This window comes from Physeter macrocephalus, chromosome 8, assembly GCF_002837175.3.
Source record: "Physeter macrocephalus isolate SW-GA chromosome 8, ASM283717v5, whole genome shotgun sequence".
In the NCBI taxonomy this organism is placed as follows: Eukaryota; Metazoa; Chordata; class Mammalia; order Artiodactyla; family Physeteridae; genus Physeter; species Physeter macrocephalus.
Window position 1 is genome coordinate 45,690,070 of NC_041221.1, and position 17,866 is coordinate 45,707,935.

At 39.1% G+C, this 17,866-nt stretch overlaps 1 protein-coding gene across 1 annotated transcript in view; it reads left to right on the forward strand.

The window, feature by feature from the left end:
• The window catches only part of LOC102993116 (sperm flagellar protein 2), a 107,702-nt gene that overhangs the window by 24,728 nt on the left and 65,108 nt on the right, over positions 1-17,866 (forward strand). The window contains exons 10-14 of the mRNA XM_055086882.1: positions 83-157; positions 6,819-6,967; positions 11,327-11,454; positions 11,538-11,676; positions 14,810-14,947. Coding sequence (XP_054942857.1) covers positions 83-157; positions 6,819-6,967; positions 11,327-11,454; positions 11,538-11,676; positions 14,810-14,947 — 629 coding nt within the window. The remainder of the gene's footprint in view (positions 1-82; positions 158-6,818; positions 6,968-11,326; positions 11,455-11,537; positions 11,677-14,809; positions 14,948-17,866) is intronic.

Here is a 17,866-nt window from a genome sequence, read left to right on the forward strand (position 1 = left end):
ATAGCATTTGATTGCTTACAAATCATAGCCCAGTATATTGAAGAAAATCATCAATGATATTTATGTGTTGAATTTTGTTTAGAAACCCCGCATGGTAATCGAGAATCTCTTCAGGAAGGAAAAGAGAAGAAAAGTGAAACTTCACTCAAAAGAAAAGGTACAGATCAAGATAGATATGATTAAATATAATTCTGCATTTTATAATTTTCCGTGAAAATAGCTATATTTATGTAGTAGTATACACTGAATACCTCTCTCGGGCATTTGTAAACCATAAGCCCTTGCCAATAAAACAGAACCTCAGTGTTTCTGTAGCCTGGGCCTTAGCAAAGGTCCTGCTGAGAAAAGTGATGCTTGTGAGGAATAATTTAGAGATTATCTAAGATACAGAATATCCATTCGTCATAGATATTATAGGTGTTATCCTTGGGCTAAGCTATGCCATCAGAAAACTACATGCTGAACATATTTTCTTGGGTCCCCCATAGAATTGCTTTCACTGATAAGCACTTTGATATAAAGTCCTCAACACAATAGCAGTGGAGGTAAAACATTTATTATACCAATAATAACCTGGTATTTTATTTTCTGAAGGGATAGTATGCCCATTACATCATTCAGTCACCCCTATGTGAAATCCTAGGTGGGAAATTTCGTTCAGAATCAAGGAACTGGAAAATCTTTCTTCCTCTGCATGGCTAGATAATTAGCACCTCTAAATGATAGCACTTCCTTTTCTGTTTTGGCTGTCTAGAAGTACAGAAACAAATTAGTGTCTACGATTTTAGTATCTGTGCAAGGACCTAGATCCCAGAGTCTGCTTTCTAATTCCTCTCCTGGTTTTGACCTTCTACTTTAAGTTGTATTTTTCCTGACCCTAATTTCTTTTTTTTTTTTTCTATTTTATTTTAACTATTTCTGTGAAATAAGGAGGATAAAATTTTGTAAATAATTGATGGTTGGTAGAAGAAAATAGGCTTTAAAAAACAAGTTAGTTAGATTGTACATTGAAGCTGCTACACCAACCAATTAAAGATTGAAATGCAGTTATGGACACATACAGTTGACTCTTGCAGGGTACATACAAAGGGGGTTGTCATGAAGTATGTACCTTTGTTTAATTTTTCATTACAAATTGCCAGTGTAGTAGCAGCCCAAGATTGTGCCGTGTTCACAAAATGATAGGCTTAAAAGGATCTTTATTTTGGCATTTAAAGATGCATAACCATGATTCTCAAAGAATCTTATCCTTCTCTGATTATATGACCTGATAGGCTTATATAACTAGAGTCATTGGCGAGTTAACACTGAGATGGAAAATTTACCTATAATTTTGGCTATAATTTATGCTCTGCTCTATCTCACCTGTTTACAAATAGGAGAATAATTTTCACATTTACATTATGAATCCCTTGCTTTCTTATTGTGATCAGCAAAAGCAAATGAAGGATCAGCATAGAATCATCAAAAATAGGAATTAAATATATTTATGCATATTAGGTGCCAAATCGTCAAGTTAGACATAATAATTCACATGCTTTGAGAGCATCCTTAGATAAAAGTATACACACTCCAACCATAAGCAACTACAAGTTCAACCAGTAAAATATATATTCACTGGAGTCATGCAGTTAGCTCAGTTTAAGTAACTCCAAGAACTTTCAAACATTTTTTTGCTTTTATTTTACTATTGTGTTTCTATTTCCATAAACACAATTTCTACTGTGTTCAATAATATTTGAAATAGGTAAACTCTCGATCAAGATTTAGAAGTCTTTCTTTTACATAGAAATGCTGTTGTTTTGACATGTATAACAGGATTTCCTTCATTAAGAGGAAGTCTTAATGATTTTAATTCTTAATATTTGGAACTAATTCCACTGGAGGTGAACACTATTGATTGGTTATCTGTTTACCTCACAGGCTGTTTGACACCAGTTATACTGAAAACATCTCTTATGGTTTGAGGAACCATCTCCTTTTTCCTTCCTTCAGACTTATCATTGTTTCCTGCTATTGGCCTCTTTGATTCATCCCTATTTTTCTCTGTGTATTAGATCAATCCCAACCTTCTCCCTCCAAAATCTTGACACTGAAATGCCATTTGCCATTGTATTTGTGGTGTTCTTAAAGTATTTCTTATTATCTTCAACCATATGCCATGGCCCCATTTTATTCCTTCATAAAATAAGGGCTTTTCAACTCTATGACCTTATGTAGGAGGTGTTAATTAAGGGCTAAATGAAGAGTTTTCCTTAATCAACCAATTTCAGAAAATGCTGAGTTACACCAAATTAAAATATTTTTCATCTCAACTGAGATAGATGTCGATATAGATATGTATCTCCTGTAATCATCTATCTCTAAGGCAGTAGGAGATACACTATTGGCTGCAGAACTCTCTCTTGGAGGGGTATCTGTTGGGACTAGAGCTCTGTGGAATAAATGTTTGGAAATCATGTCCTCTTTAGTTCTTCTGGCCTGCCCATGTATTAGTATTGGGACTGTTCCAGTGCTTGCCTTCTGATTTGACTTAAAGTTTAGGTGCTACCAGGCCATGTAGCAATAAATGTTATGTCAGTGTTATAAACATTAATGACATTTAATTGGAAAGACATGGAAGAACAGGGAAAAAAGATGAAAGTGAAATGGAATTGAAATACCTAGATGCATCTACTAACATGGTGGCTCTTTAAGTTCAGTCCTGGACCAGCAGCATCTGCATTACCTGGGAACTTATTAGAAAAACAAATGCTTGGTCCCACCCCAGACCTACTGAATCTGAAACTCCTGGCGGGGGCCCAGCAATTTGTGTTTTAATAAGCCCTCTAGGGAATTCTGGTGATCCCTAAAGTTGAAGAACTACTATATTGATACCCAAGACTTATTGTTCTATTTTAGCCATTGGAATATCAGAAACATTCAGTTATTTCTAATATATTACTTATAATATGTCCTGTTCCCCAAAATATTTAAGTTGGATTACAATTTTAAAAACAACATGTATATAACAATACTTTGAAATAGAAATAAAAACCCTAAGTTTTTCCAAGATTAATTTCTAAAATACATTTTTTATCACCTGGCACCTTAAACAGAGGAGAGTATGTGGTGCAATGTACATGGTCCTAACAGATTTTAGAGCACATGCAAAACACATTAGGTTTCATCTGAAAGTTGATGCCACCCATCAGAAAGTTGATGATTAATTTACAATCATGGTTCAGATATCAAAATTCAACAATCTCCTTTGATAATATAATTCATAATCATAGTAACAAACTACCTCTTATGGAGTACCTACCCTACGCCAGGCACCATACAAGATAATTTTTATAATTTTGCATAATCCTCATAACCACCTGTGAAGTATAAATGATCATTTCCCACTTCAAAGATGAGGAAATTGAGAGTCAAAATAAATAAGGAAGTGTTTTGTTAGAAATCATTAACCTATGAGAAGGGAAAGTTAGAACCTCTTTACACTTTGGCGAATGTAATCAACGCTCCATATTAACGTCTCAACACTATTCTCATAGCTTCCCTGGATTTTGCCTTAATACCATCATCTAATATAAATGAGTTAAATAATATTATTTATACTCTTTAGTATGAGTCTTTCAATAAATTGATTTCTCAAACTGTAGCTTTTAATAAAATTTTCACCACAAGTAGAAAAATTAAATTGTAATTTAATTGTCATGCAATGTAAATAGAACACAGTCTTAAAATCAATTTATGAGCCAAGCAAATAGTATTAAAACAACTACTCTAAAGCTTGCAAATTTCTAAATATCAATCTAATGAACACTTTTGAACATGAATTACATCAATAGACACTAAAAGGCAATAAAGTATGACAGTCAAATGCATGGACTCTGGAACCAGCCTGCCTGGGCCCACATTCTAGCTCTGCCGTTTACCATATGAGTGACTTAGGTCAAGTAACTTGACCTTAGTGAGTCTCAGTTCTCTCATATGTAAAATGAGGTCATAAAAGTAACTTCTCTGTGGCTGTAGTAAGGAATTAGTAAATATACAAAAAAGCAGCTGGAACAGAATCTGGCTCAGAGTAAATGGGGCTAAATAAGTATAGGATATGATTATTGACTCCAGACCAAGTTATTAAAGACTGTGGGCAAAAAGGGGAATCCTTTGCAAAATTGACTTAAGGGGTTCCCAACGCTTATCACTGAGTATAATTATACTAAAATCAGGTCCTATAAAGGATTCCAAATAACCAGTCCTCAATACTTTATAGTTGTCCACATTCCATATCTCCAGCTCCACGTAGACTAACAACATGAACTCTAGGACACCAAGGAGTGAAATCTTTTCCAAAATACCTTCTCAATAGCGATTTAGAGAATAAGCTGATTCATGTTCCATCTCTGGCTCCTTACCTGGCACTGACCTCTTTCTCTTCCTGGCCACGTTGCTGCAGAGCAGAAATTTTCATCTTATCCAAGGCATCCTGAGTCTCCACTTCAGTCCCCAACCAGAGTCGTTTTTCACTGAACCAAGGCAATAAGAAAGCCATTACTGTTAACCAGTCTTCTAACTTCTACCTAGGGAAACCCTTAATAAAGCCAGATCCTACTAGGAAATATTTTAGGACTGAAAGGCAATAATAATGCCTTTCTTTAAAAAAAATCAGACTTTTCTCATCCTTTCCTTCTTCCTACAATCCTCTCATCTCCCTGAGTAGTGCCAACTTAATCTGAAAGTGTTCTAGTTTTCTTAATGTCCTCTCATCAATTGATGAAATTTATTCTTACCTTTACTGAGCTCCTACTATGTTATTTTCCTTGCTCAAGCCTATTGCTCTATCGTTTCAACTTTGACCATTTCTTTACAGATAAAATGATTAGATAAATCCCATGTCCTAAAATTGCATTTTTCTTTTGACCTTATTTTATTTATACTTGTTCTCGCTCCACGTGCTTCTGTGTAATACCATTAGGTTCTTATAACTGGACAAAAAAAAAATTGCTAAAATCTATCTTTACTGTATGCTAAGCATAGATTACGCTCCAGGATTTTATGCATGAAGAATGGCCACACTGAGGACTCAATAATCCAACTTCCAAATGAAAACAAATATCTTATTAGAAACTGAAGTCTTCATATGGTTGCATGGGTGGTGCAAGGAATGACCCTCATGACATTTGAGATGTCGATAGATTTTGTTCAAAAGTGGCATCTATTTTCACTCACTGTGACATAGATACCTTTTTATTCATTCAAATCTTTTACCCTTGCATTTTCATTGTTAACAATTAGATAAAAGTTAAATGAAATCAAAGCACATCGTCCAAAACTGTTCCCTGGCTCCCTTAGTTTTCACTGAATGATCATGATATGTAAGAAAAGAAGAAAAAGGAACTCATTCCAGTTTCACGTTTATAATTACAAAGTTCTCCTTAGGAATTCTCCTTTGAGAAATTCATCTTAAAGTGGCCATAGTATTGTCACTTTTATTTCACCAGAGATTCAGTTCAGAGAATGAAAAATTATCATATAGAAAAATATATCAAGTTATGAACATTTTTGGTTTTCACCTGAAAAAAGATGCTCTTAAATTTTCCTAATTAAAAAAACCTAAATGCAACTTTAAACTTGTAGATGACGAATACTGGTTTTAATTGTATAAGTAGAAGTCATTTAAACTGTTCATATGACATAATTAACAATATCACCTCTACTTATAATCCATATATTTTAAACTAGTATAAAAGTGGAAGATGTATTTACTTTTCTAAACAGCATTATCATTAAATAATACTCATTAAAGAAATATATTTTGGGGAAATAAAGTGCTTCAAATTCTGTAGGCATCTATAAACTGCATCTAAAATCTTAATAAGGAAACTGAAAATAAGTAGAATTTAAACTGAGTGAATTTCTAAACTATAACTTTGATCCTTTAAGGAAATAACAGTGGTTTCTGAGTTAAGGTAGTTTGATCAGTCACAAGATCTTTCAGACCATAAGGGTACTGCTTCGCGGGTCTGGATTCCCCGCTGGATGTTCTCACAGAGAGTGGGGCACACGCCCTTTCTGGATTCTGAGCTGAAATTAGGCTTCTTTCTCTTCCTCCTCCTCCACCTCCTTTTCTTCCTTCCCCTCCTTCCTCTCTCTTTCCATTCCCTCTCCTTCTCTCCCCTCCCTTCTTCTCCCCTCCCCCCCATGCCTTAATTCAGCCAGACCTGTGGCACAGCAGTTGCCTCCATCCCTACACCCTGACTGTAGAAAGAGATATAGTTTCCCTGCTGAGAAACCCTCTGTCTCATCCAGGGAATGTGGGAATATTCAGGAGGTACCCCTTCTTCTCCCCTACATCCCTCACTGACTACTACAATAGCATTCTTTCTCCCTGCTCCCTGGATTTCAAAGAACACCAAGAGCACCGCTCCTGTTATATAGCTACCCTCTTTCCCATTCAGGGTGAGTGTTTAACTTACCAGTTTTTGCAATAGTAAATAAAATACGCTTTGGCACCTAAACTTTGTAAAAACCATGTGTTCATTGTGGAAGCAAGGACAGAATGAAAATAAAATATCAAGTTGTTTTCCATAGCTAATTGGACAAGAGAAGTTGCATTGCTTTAAAAAAAAATGCTGTTGGTATTATTGGTTAATTTGCGGGCTATAGAGAATGACGTTTTTTTTATTTTTTATTTGATAAGGCTGCCCAAAGTTGCTTAAAAAGTAGTTAATGAATTGCCCTAAATCCATGGCATCATAGGTTTATCCATCCACCACAATCTGGTCCCATTCATCTCCTTGTAATGGCATGATTTAATATGCATGTTTAAGGTTCTCCCAGAGGAAAATCTCCAGGAGGGAAAGTTCCAGTAAAGAAATCACCTGCTGACTCTACAGATGTGTCACCTGCTCCAGCAGGACCACCCCCATCTAAGCCAGGATCAGAAGAATGGGTGTATGTGAATGAACCTATTCCTGAGGTACGGCAGTTTAGACTCAAGCTAGTAGAATCTGTTCTTTCTCCTCTTTATAGGAAGATTCACACCATTATTTGCACCATCCAAAAGGCCTTTTGTAGCTGGTAATATATATATTCATCAAAAAGCCGAGGTGATCTTTTGAGAACACTCACTGAATCACATCCCATGCTTTCTCTGCTCCCTAAAGTTTCTGAGTCATGCTTTGAGTGGCTGTTGAGTGCTTCAATCAGGGGGACAAATGGGTTCTTTGAGGACCAATTTTCCCCCCAGGGACAAGCAGAGATGCAGTTTCCTGGAAGAATATCTTCCCCAGAACACCTATCCAGCAAATTATAGCCCTCCAACCATGCTCTCATGCCCACATCATAATGCTTTCAAGTGAAGTTTAACCCCTGACTTTTTAGAAATAGAAGGAACATTTTGAAGCTAACTAAACTAATAAAAGAACAGAGAGCTATCTGGCCTGAGCTCTTTAAATCGTTACCCTAGTGTCAGGCAAGGAGATGCCCAGGTGAGCCCTGGAAGCTCCATTCAGTTCTTTATGCTCTGACAGCTGCAAAGCCCAGTTGTCATCTAGGCAAATCGGGCTGCTTTAATAGATAAATCATCTTGGGAGAATCACACAGAATGGTCTTTCTTTTAAAACTTTTTAAAAGACAAAGAGTTTTTTGAAAGACTCAGTCCCTGTCTTCTCAATTCCAGTTCTCCATGGTTTCTTACTCTTATGAACTCTTAGCCCTGACCATCTGTGCCAGGCACTTGAGACCCAATCATGAATTGCAATTATTATTGAACATTCCTAGGGAAATGTCTTACTTATCTCCTCAATTAAATTGTAAACTCTTTGGGGGAGGGTAGGAACATGTGGGACAATTCACTGTATTCAATACAGAACCAAATACAGTGAAAAGTATGTTAGAGATTCTTGATAAGGCTTTGATGAATTAATTAGCATTGAGGGAGAAATTAGAACAGAAAATATTTGAAGATGAGAACATTAAATGATAGAATTACAGATGTGTGTAATTACTATCACTCAGCCAAATAGTAGCTACTTTGAAAAATAAATATATTCAAAAACTGTCATAGAAGCAGGATACAGAAGTGGTTGTTGGGAAGGAGATAAAATTTAAATGATATTATTTGGTAGGAGTTGGAGAGTGAGGGACAAAAATATTAAAATCTAATCCTTAATTCCAAACATTGAAGCCCTTGAGAGAAATAAATTCATAGAGGACAAGAGGGAAATAGAGAACATGAGTGAAAAATAAATATTCACACTGAGATATGGCACCAGCTTCCATTGTAGATCTTCTAGTCAGGATCCTGGCAGAAAACAGAAGATAATTTAAAGAAAGTTGAATAAAGGATGATTTATATGTATGTAGCCAGTAAATGAGAAAATCTGCAAGGATTAGATTGTTACCCTCAACAAGAGATAGCCAGGAGCTATTATGGCCCCTAGGCCTGAGAAGGTGACAGGGAGCAGATGTCCAGAACTCAAGAAGACCTGTGCATGGAGAGGGCCACCTGCCAGGGGCTGTGGCCTTCCCAGAGGATGCAGCCACCCACAGTGACCAGCAGAGAGGAGCAGGGAAGCATATAACCAGACCTTGTGTCCTTCCTGCTCTCACATCTCTTGCCTGGGAGGTGGAAGGCAAGGGAGTTTCCTGAAGTAGTTCACATGAGTTAGCCTCCTAGAGCAATCACTGAGCAGGATGGAGAGTGAAGGATGGGGAGTTGGTCTGGAGGGACGATGGGAGGATATACAGCCCAGACCTCTAGTTACCTAAGTGAAACCATGTAGAGAACTCCTTTTTGCTACAAGCAGAATTAGCCTAGAACCTGGAAACAAAGCAGGCCACATGACCTACCATAGTCTTTTTCTACTCTAAGCTTCTCACACATGAGCTGCACAGCTTACCTACTAATGGAGAGGAAAAACAGATGCCCAGTTAAATGAATTTAAATTTCAGATAATCAATGAAGTATATATAGGCATCCTATACTTTACCTGGCAACCCTAGTTCCAGGCCTTCCAGGGACCCCAGGTATATCTTACCTCAATAGGCATGGGGAAGCAGACAGAGTGAGAGAAAGAGGGGGATTGCTTCCATATCTGCCTCTCTCAGGTGGAGGCAGCAACGAAGTTCAAGGGGAGCCTGGGTCCTTATCCCTTTTCCAGTCCCAAGGGAAGGTTCAGAGACCACCAAGGAGGCAGTGGAGTGATAGGTCTTTGCTTTCTAGCTTCTGAAGCTTGGAGGATACTTGCTTTGGGTACCCAATTTCCTATTATGCTTCAGTCAATGAAGAGAAGACTATTTAATTGGAAAGGATAGGTCTTAACATCTAGTCACATCACATAAGTTCAAGTGCCTAGACCCAGAGAAATAACATCCCAGATAATTAAATAAACTACAGATGGGACATTACTGATAACTCATAGAAATCACAGAAGATATGGGAGAATCTAGAAGACCAGATGTGGGCTAATGACTAAATGTTTAACAAAAGGTGGATGGGATTTAGTAGCATACAAGACCAATGATCCAGACGTTAATCCCTGACAAAATTGGAAAGAAAATTATTAAACACATGCCTTCTGAGCACTTGTAACATACAAGATGATCACCCAGAGGTCAGACAGGTTTACTAAGACTAAGTCCTGCTGGACTGGCCTGTTCCTTTTCTTTGATAGCAAGGTTGAGTAGGTGGTTCAGAGAAGTACCATGAACATAGTATACCTTGAATTCAAAATAGTATTTGACAATTTCTCATGAAGTTCTTATAAATAAATAAGAACTGTGAACAGGATGTTAGTTCAATTAGGTCCATTCCTAGGTGGTAACTCTCCTCACACAGAGTGTTAATTAATGGCTTGAAGTCACCAGGAGGGAGGTTTAGTAGTCAGCTTACTTAAAATGGTCTTCAGCACCACTCTGGATACCATATCTTTTAAGAGAGATCATGAAAAACTAGAAACCAGAGAGGGGCTCTAGGTAAGAGAAAAGTGTTAAGATAATTTCAGAGGAGCATTGAAAGAACTGTAAATGTGTATGATAAATGAACACTTGAAGTATGGTGGGACTTAGAATCATAGGCCTTTAGAACCAGATGAAGCCATCCAGTCTCCTGAAAATTTAACTGATGATAAAATTGGGTGCAGGTGACTCTGCTTACATCTATATTAACATTTGTTGAGTACCTGTTATTTGCAAATGCTGTACTAGATGCTGGAAATACAAAAGCAAGCGAGTTTCATCCTGAATCCCAGCCTACTTCTCCTCACCAACGTCTTCAAATATTTGACAGGCTATCATAGGGAAGATGGTGTGAATGTAGACTGTCCTTCTCCAAAAGGCACAGCTAGGGCTTATAAGTAGAAAATACAGAAAGGTAAATTTCTGCTCAACACAGGAAGCATTTTCCACTAACACAAGTTGTGTGACCCTGGAGGGGGTTGCATTGATATGTGCCTAATGTATCAGTGAGGTCCACAGAGATTGGATAATCTGTCTCTAGATCTCTTGGCATTTCTCAGTTGAAGAGGAAGTTAGCCCAGATGACCTCCAAGGTCCCCATGTGCAAGTCCCTGAATAAATAAATGCACAACCAATAAGGGAAAAATTAGTACAGCAAGTTTATATTAAAATATAATATGTATCTTCAATTTTATTTCAATTTGATTACTTCTTATTTTTCATTGTTTATTTGCATCATTAAATATAATGTAAAAGAAACTTTCTGATTTTCATGGTGCACTTTACAGCAAAGGTAAAACCTCAAGGGGGAATTCAGAGAAATAACTCATCATCACCCTGACATGAACCCTAGGTGTTCTCCAATTTAGGCAAAATGTGAGGTCTGTGATTATTCAATTCACTCATTCAATAAATATTTCTTAAGCACTTACTATGTCCCAGACACTGTGGTAATTATAGGAAAAACTGTTTAGTGGTGAATAAGATAGTAATTCTTCCTGGTTTTATGAGACTGCTGTTCTACAGGTGAATATAGACAAATAAATAAGCAGTTACAATGAATGCCATCAGTTCTCTAATGAGAGAAGTACAGGGTGCTAAGGTGGGACTTCAGAACTTCAGAGGATGACCCTATACACTTGTTGGATCAGGGAAGGATTTCTGGAAAAAAATATGTCTGCGCTCAGACATGAAGAATGATTTGAAACAGGAATTAGCTGGGGGAGGGGGAGGAAGGAGGAGCAAGAAGTTTCACAGAGATGCCTTAAGTGGCTGCAGTTGCATCTTGATCTTCTTGCTTAGTAGTGCCCTTTTGACTCAATTACACAGAAGAATTTTCACTTTGAAATTATGATTTTTATGCTTTACCATTTAACAGGAAATACCGTCATTTTTAGTACCTTACTGGAAACTGATAGAAAATTCCTATATAAATTCCATCAAAACAGTACTCAGGCACCTGAGAGAAGGCCAGCATACAGTGATTGCTTACTTATATGATATTAGGTAAGTAAAGTTTCCAAAGTTACAACTGTGTAGTTTACAGGCGGGACATATAAGCTCCGTCTGATTCTTCGTATGCCTTGCAGAACAGGTTTCCAGCAGTTTCTAAGGTGTCCGGACCACAAGCAAGATTTTGTATCTCAGTGGCAGGCTGATTTCAACTCTCTTCCTGATGACCTGTGGGATGATGAGGAAACGAAGGCTGAACTACACCAAAGAGTGAATGTAAGGGAATCCATGACCCGCGGGGCCAGAGTTTCCACACTCTCAAATCTTGTACTTCAAAAGCCTAATTCATCCCCTTCTTACTCTCATGAGGTGTGAGGATGAGGAGGGAAATGGTTTGAACACCGACTTGCCGACTTTCAAGAACAATCACTCTTCTGTACTTTGAGTTCAGAATGAGAATATGGTAGCCAATGCTTCTGGAAGGAGGAACAAAGGCCAGTGGTGTAAGAGCATTCCGGGCATCTACTTTGTAGACTCCTAACCCTTTTGTTGGGTCATGTAAGTGTGTCCAAGCCTGGTATTAAGTACGTGCCTCTCTTGGATACAGTTATATGGTTGGTTGACGTCAGGGAGAAGGGGAATGAGGGAACATCCCAGAAAGCCTGAAGTGTTGCCTCTATCGAATAGATCCCTTGAGGGAAGGTACCAAATCTCATACATCTTTGTATTCCAGCAGCACAGTGCCTGGCACTTGGTAGACAGGCAGATTTTGATAAATTCATAAATGGAGTATATTACCCTGATGTTTTAGAAAAGGTCCTCTGGTATACAAGAAGCCTGATTTCAATCTCTCACCTTTTGTCTTTCCTGTGTAGATTTACAGAGCCCCTTATCCTGTCAAGGGAATTCTTTCCCCTTCCACAACCTTAAGTATAGGCTACTAGTAGTCATATCTGATTATAATCTCAGTATTTATTTGTCAACAAGAACCAATTCCCAGGCTCTACCCCATGACCCATTCATCTGCTCTGTGAATAGTTATTGAGCATCTACCATGGTCCCGGCACTGCTCAAGGGGCGGGGGATTCGACACTGAACAAAAAGCCTATGACCTCAGGATGTTTATGTTCTGGGGGCCAGAATGCAATGGATAAGCAATAAACAAGTAAATGTATAGCGAGTATGTCACTGATAATATGAGCTATGTGAAGGAGGAAAGCAGGGCAGGGAGGGAAGGAACGTTGATGTACCATTTAGTATATGGTAGTTGTGGAAAGTTGTGTGCCCACTGAGAAGGCAATATTTGAGCAAACTCAGGACAGGAGAGATTGAATGAGATAAGCCATGGATATTTGGGAAGAAGAGTGTATCAGGCATAGGGAAAAGCGAAGGCACTGAAGAGGGAGGATGCTTGGTGTGTTTGAGAGCAGTTGGAAAACCAACTGGGAAGCTATTGAAATTAAGTGAAGGCATTATGGTAACTTGGATGACCAGGATGCTGGAGGGTTTAATCCAGGAGGTATTGCATTAATCAATGTCCCAGTAAACTGAAGTCTTTTACCTGTTCTTAGACATTCCTCAAACGGTAATCCTAAAACATATCTGCCTTTCCTATCTCTTTCCTGCCTATTCACAATCCTGGCCCTCCTGTCTTCCAAAAGTACCTTATGTTTATTATAGACAGATTAGATATTTAAAAGAAGCAAAATTGGAAATGACAAATCCATAATCCTATTTGCCAGTTAACCTCTTTATTCCTGGTAATATTCCTTGTTCTTGACTTCTTTCATTCCAATCCTAAGAAGTTAATGGAAAGGTTCTGCTATCATGTTGTCCTCACTTTACCTTTAGAAAACCAAGCCACAGAGACACTGGTACTTGCTAAGGCCTCCCAGTGAGTCGGGAGCAGAAAGAGAGCTAGAAACAAGGTCCCAGGCTCCTGCTTTTGTACTTTCTCAACTGCTTCCTCTCCTGTCTTTTTTAAAAATGTATAAATGTTTGAGGACCAGAAGCCAGTCCTCACTGGATGTCTGATACAGCATTTGTGGAAGGACCAGGGAGACATCAAGATCAGCTCTAAAAGAATGGCATACTGTTCTGATATTAATGTATAGCTATAAAAATGCCTGTGATGTTTTCACTTCATGTGAAGCCCCCACAAGATAACAAACCAAAATGCTAAGTGTTCCATAAACACAGCATCACAGAAGTAAAATCCACTGTAGCCACTGGAATCAAACTGCTCGCGTTCAAATACCTGACTTCACCACGCTGAAACCATAGGCAAGTGACTCAACATCTCTGGGCATCAAATTTCTCATCAGAAACTTCTCCCTTAGTTACTGTGGGGATTTGTGAGGTAATCAATGTCAGGCACTTAACACAATGCCCAACACACAGTAAATGTTCAATAAATTATTATGATCGTGAAAACTGTCAAGTTTTATTGGGCTGTATATATTTTCTTAATGGAATCTTAATTAAACGGATATTTTATTGCTATGAATAAGATTATGATACTGTTTATAACTGAGGAATTATTGTGTGCTAAATACTGTGCTAAGTGCTTTATAGGCTTAGGCTAAGGCAGCACATCCAAAGGGTAAATAATATCCCCATGTCACAGGTCAAGGAACTGAGCCCTAATCTAGTGGTACAGACAAGACCACAGGCTCGTATCCTGACTCCACCACTTGCTCATAAAATGACTTTAGGAAAATAACCTCTCTGTGACTGACTCAGTATCCTCATCTGCAAAATGAAGAAAAGAATAGGAATAATAGGACCCAAGGCGGTTGTGAGGCGTTAATGAGTCAATATAAGTATAATGACTTATATTCTGAACACTGACACACATAGAAAGGTATTATCATCATTATTCCTCAGGATCTGGTAAGTGGCAGAGCTGGGATCTTTAAAAGATTTTTTTTTTTCACTGCTAGCTCTGTAATACAAAGCTTATTTTCAGACAGTCCTATTAAGCTCAGACCCCATTTCTTGGAGAATGACATGCTCCGCTCATGATTAATTAACAAGCCTATGCCCTCGGATTCAATAAAGCAGCATATTTCTTACACCAACAATACACCCTTTCCTCAAAAATTCCCTGAAAGGTTTTTTTGGCCAATCAAATCTCGTGAGGAAGGATTAGAATACATAAAACATAGCCCCCCATGAATAAAGTAAACTGTAGACCTGGGCACAAGGTGTGCTGAGGGGGTCTTAGAAAGTTAAGGCCTGACAGAGTAGAAGCAAAATAAATATTTGTTGACCGACAGGATAAAATATATGAGTGTATTAGGTCTAAATTTTCTTCAGGCACATTAAGACAGGCAAAGGATTTGAGTTTTATTGTACGGAGGTCATCTGCGCTGTGATTCTGAAGCCTCACAGCAGTGTTTGTGTTCAGGATTTACGGGACCGCCTGTGGGACATCTGTGATACCCGCAAGGAAGAGGCAGAGCAGGAGCGTCTGGGCATCATTAACGAGAGCTGGTTGCAGGACTCGATCGGAATCGCGATGAACCATTTCTTCTCACTGATGCAGGTAAGAGCGGCCGGTCAGGATGACACAGACTCTTCTCTCCATGGCCATGTCCATCCAGTAACCACTCCTCTGGGAATGTGAGGGGCTTGTTTTACTCACAGCACTCTGCCCAGCGTGAGCTCCAACTTGCCAAGGAGGTTAGCTGAAATAAGCCATTCTGTCCCCGGGCCAAACAAACACCAGAACTGGTAGCATCTCAAGCTACAACTCACCAGCTGTTTCCAGGTGGCCTAGAGCTGTGGAGGGGACAGCAGAGATGGTGTCTGTCCTGAGTCATTACCAAGCCAACCTCTCCCAGCGGACACCCAAAGTGTCCCCGGGAAAGCAGCCCTGCCACAAGAGCGTGGGCTGGATCAGACTCAGCAGGCACTTGCTTCCTGAAAAACGTTTGTGTCCAGATTGGAAAAATAGACCATTCATTGGAACAATATGATTAATTTATTTTTGCAGCCCGTTAAAATAATGAATTGCACTGGACAAGTTGAAGAGACAGACGTTGATTTTATGCCAAGGTATTGTCCACAATAGGGGAGAGAGCACAGACCAAGTCTGGATACCCAGCTCTGCCAAGAATAAGGGCTGGAGAGTTTTTAAGAACTGGGGCAAGGTGGGGTGTCGTGCACAACCTGTGTTGCTTAATTGGCCTCGTCTAAAGGAAGAGTAAACTTTCCCTTCTCTTCTTGATGCACGTAGTTTTACAACTTGGAGCAAGGTGTCTTCCTAAGTCAGACTCCACTCCTCCCAGAGGACCAGGACATAGGAGTTCTATTTTCATTTCATATGCTTACATTTCAAAGAGATGGTTCCCAGGTTCTTGAAAGAGACAGTTCTGATTTCTAAAACCAGCAGGAAGACTTTGAAAAGATTTACATCTCACAGGGACAGAGAATGGACTTACAAAGATAGGTTTCCTAAAGTAAATACTCTAAGAAAAGGGAGGTCAGGAGTCTGGAGTTAGGAAGAAACCTGTCTATAGTTTAGTCATGCTGAGAGGATTATGAAGGCTGTCTTGGTCAAGCTGTGTCTACATGAGTATTTTTTCCTAAGAAAATAGCAGTGAGGATAGAGTGGAAAAGGGTACCTTTCAGGTCTTGAACTGATTAGCTTACAGGAGGAGTTACTGCAGGAAATGAGAATATTTAGCTGAGGATCGCCGGAGCTAGCACATAGTAGGTGTTCAGTGAATCCTTGTTCAACAAATGACCGTGGATGCAAGTACTTCCAGCACTCACAGGGACAAGGCCCTGGTTCGGGGGGCAAGCTGGACCACAGGAGGCAGCGGCCTGAGAAGCAGGAGCAGCCTCACTGATTGCTAGCTCTGGGATCCAGGTGGGGCCTACATGGCATGGGCTGTGCTGAGGATGAAGGCAAGACAGCCAGCAGCCTAAACCTGCCTGGGTAACATCCCCAGGACACCAGTTTGGGTAAGCAGAGATTGAACGCTGGAACAGGGGGAAGGGTAAGCTGTGACGAAGTGAGAGAGTGGCATGGACATATATACACTACCGAACGTAGGGTGGATAGCTAGTGGGAAGCAGCCGCATGGCAAAGGGAGATCAGCTTGGTGCTTTGTGACCACCTAGAGGGGTGGGACAGGGAGGGTGGGAGGGAGGGAGATGCAAGAGGGAAGAGACATGGGAACATATGTGTATGTATAACTGATTCACTTTGTTGTAAAGCAGAAACTAACACACCATTGTAAAGCAATTATACTCCAATAAAGATGTTAAAAAAAAAAACAGTTTATGGTAGAAATAACTGAAATCCAGTAACGAAGGCAAAGGGATTAGAGAATTTTTTGTAAATCATTCCCATTAGTCCAAGTAATATGTGCCTCTTTTGGAAATGGTATAACTCTTACACCCCACAAGACCTACATTTCAGACCCTCTCCCTGAGAAACAGAATCCACACCTAAAGCCAACTAGGAAAAAAGAGGGGAAAGGAAATAAAGGCTAATATTTATTAAGTTCTTACTCTGTTCTAAGGACTCTTCATGTGAAGGTTAAACCTTCACAACAACCCTAGGCTGTAAATTCTTTCACAATCCTCATTTCACAGATGAGGAAACTGAGGCAAACATAGATGAAGTGATTTGCCCAATGCCACATGCCAGTAGTAGGAGAGCTGGGATTTGGACTGAGGGAATCTAACGCTTGAGCCAGTACCCCTAACCACTGCTTTGTCATCAGTGTTCACATAGTTAAAGGCTAGCCACCTAGAACAGAAGAAACCTAGTTCTGCACTGATTGGCGTGATCCTATAAAAAACCAAAGCTGTAAACTACAGGAGAGTAGCAGATTTCAGTTCAATAAATGAAGAACGATCCTAATGATTGGAGCTGTCCATCGAATAACAGACTTTTCAGGCACTTGAGCGGCTGGTCCAGGAGCTCATAAGCAGAAAAGCTTGCACATATTTATGGAGGGGAAAAAATCTTCATGAAACTTTTCAAGGGCCTGTGCCTAGATTAAGTGTTTCCCAAAGTGGATTCCACGGAACACTAGTCCTACAAGATGTTTCACAAAACAAGGACTTGATGATCAGAAGACTTTGGGAAGGGCTATGTACTCTACCCTTCCCTCTCCCTGGGAGATTGACAAGCATATTGACATATTAAGATATTAAGATGCCCTGCAATAAAGAAACTCTTTCGGTATGTTAACCCAACATTTCTGAAATTATTTGACGTTGCAAAGTTTTTGTTTGTTTTTTCCCAACATGGTGCTCATTAAGAGCTTATAGGACAAAGCCTCTACAAAATAAACTTTAGAAAATGCTATGCTAGATGATTTCTAATATTTCTTTCAAAAGTAAGTTTCTGTGATGAGAGAAACAGTAAGAAAGCATTATTTACTAGTTACCATACATGTGAGAGGACTTTTTTTTTTTTTTTTTTTTTTTTTTTTTTTTTTTGGTA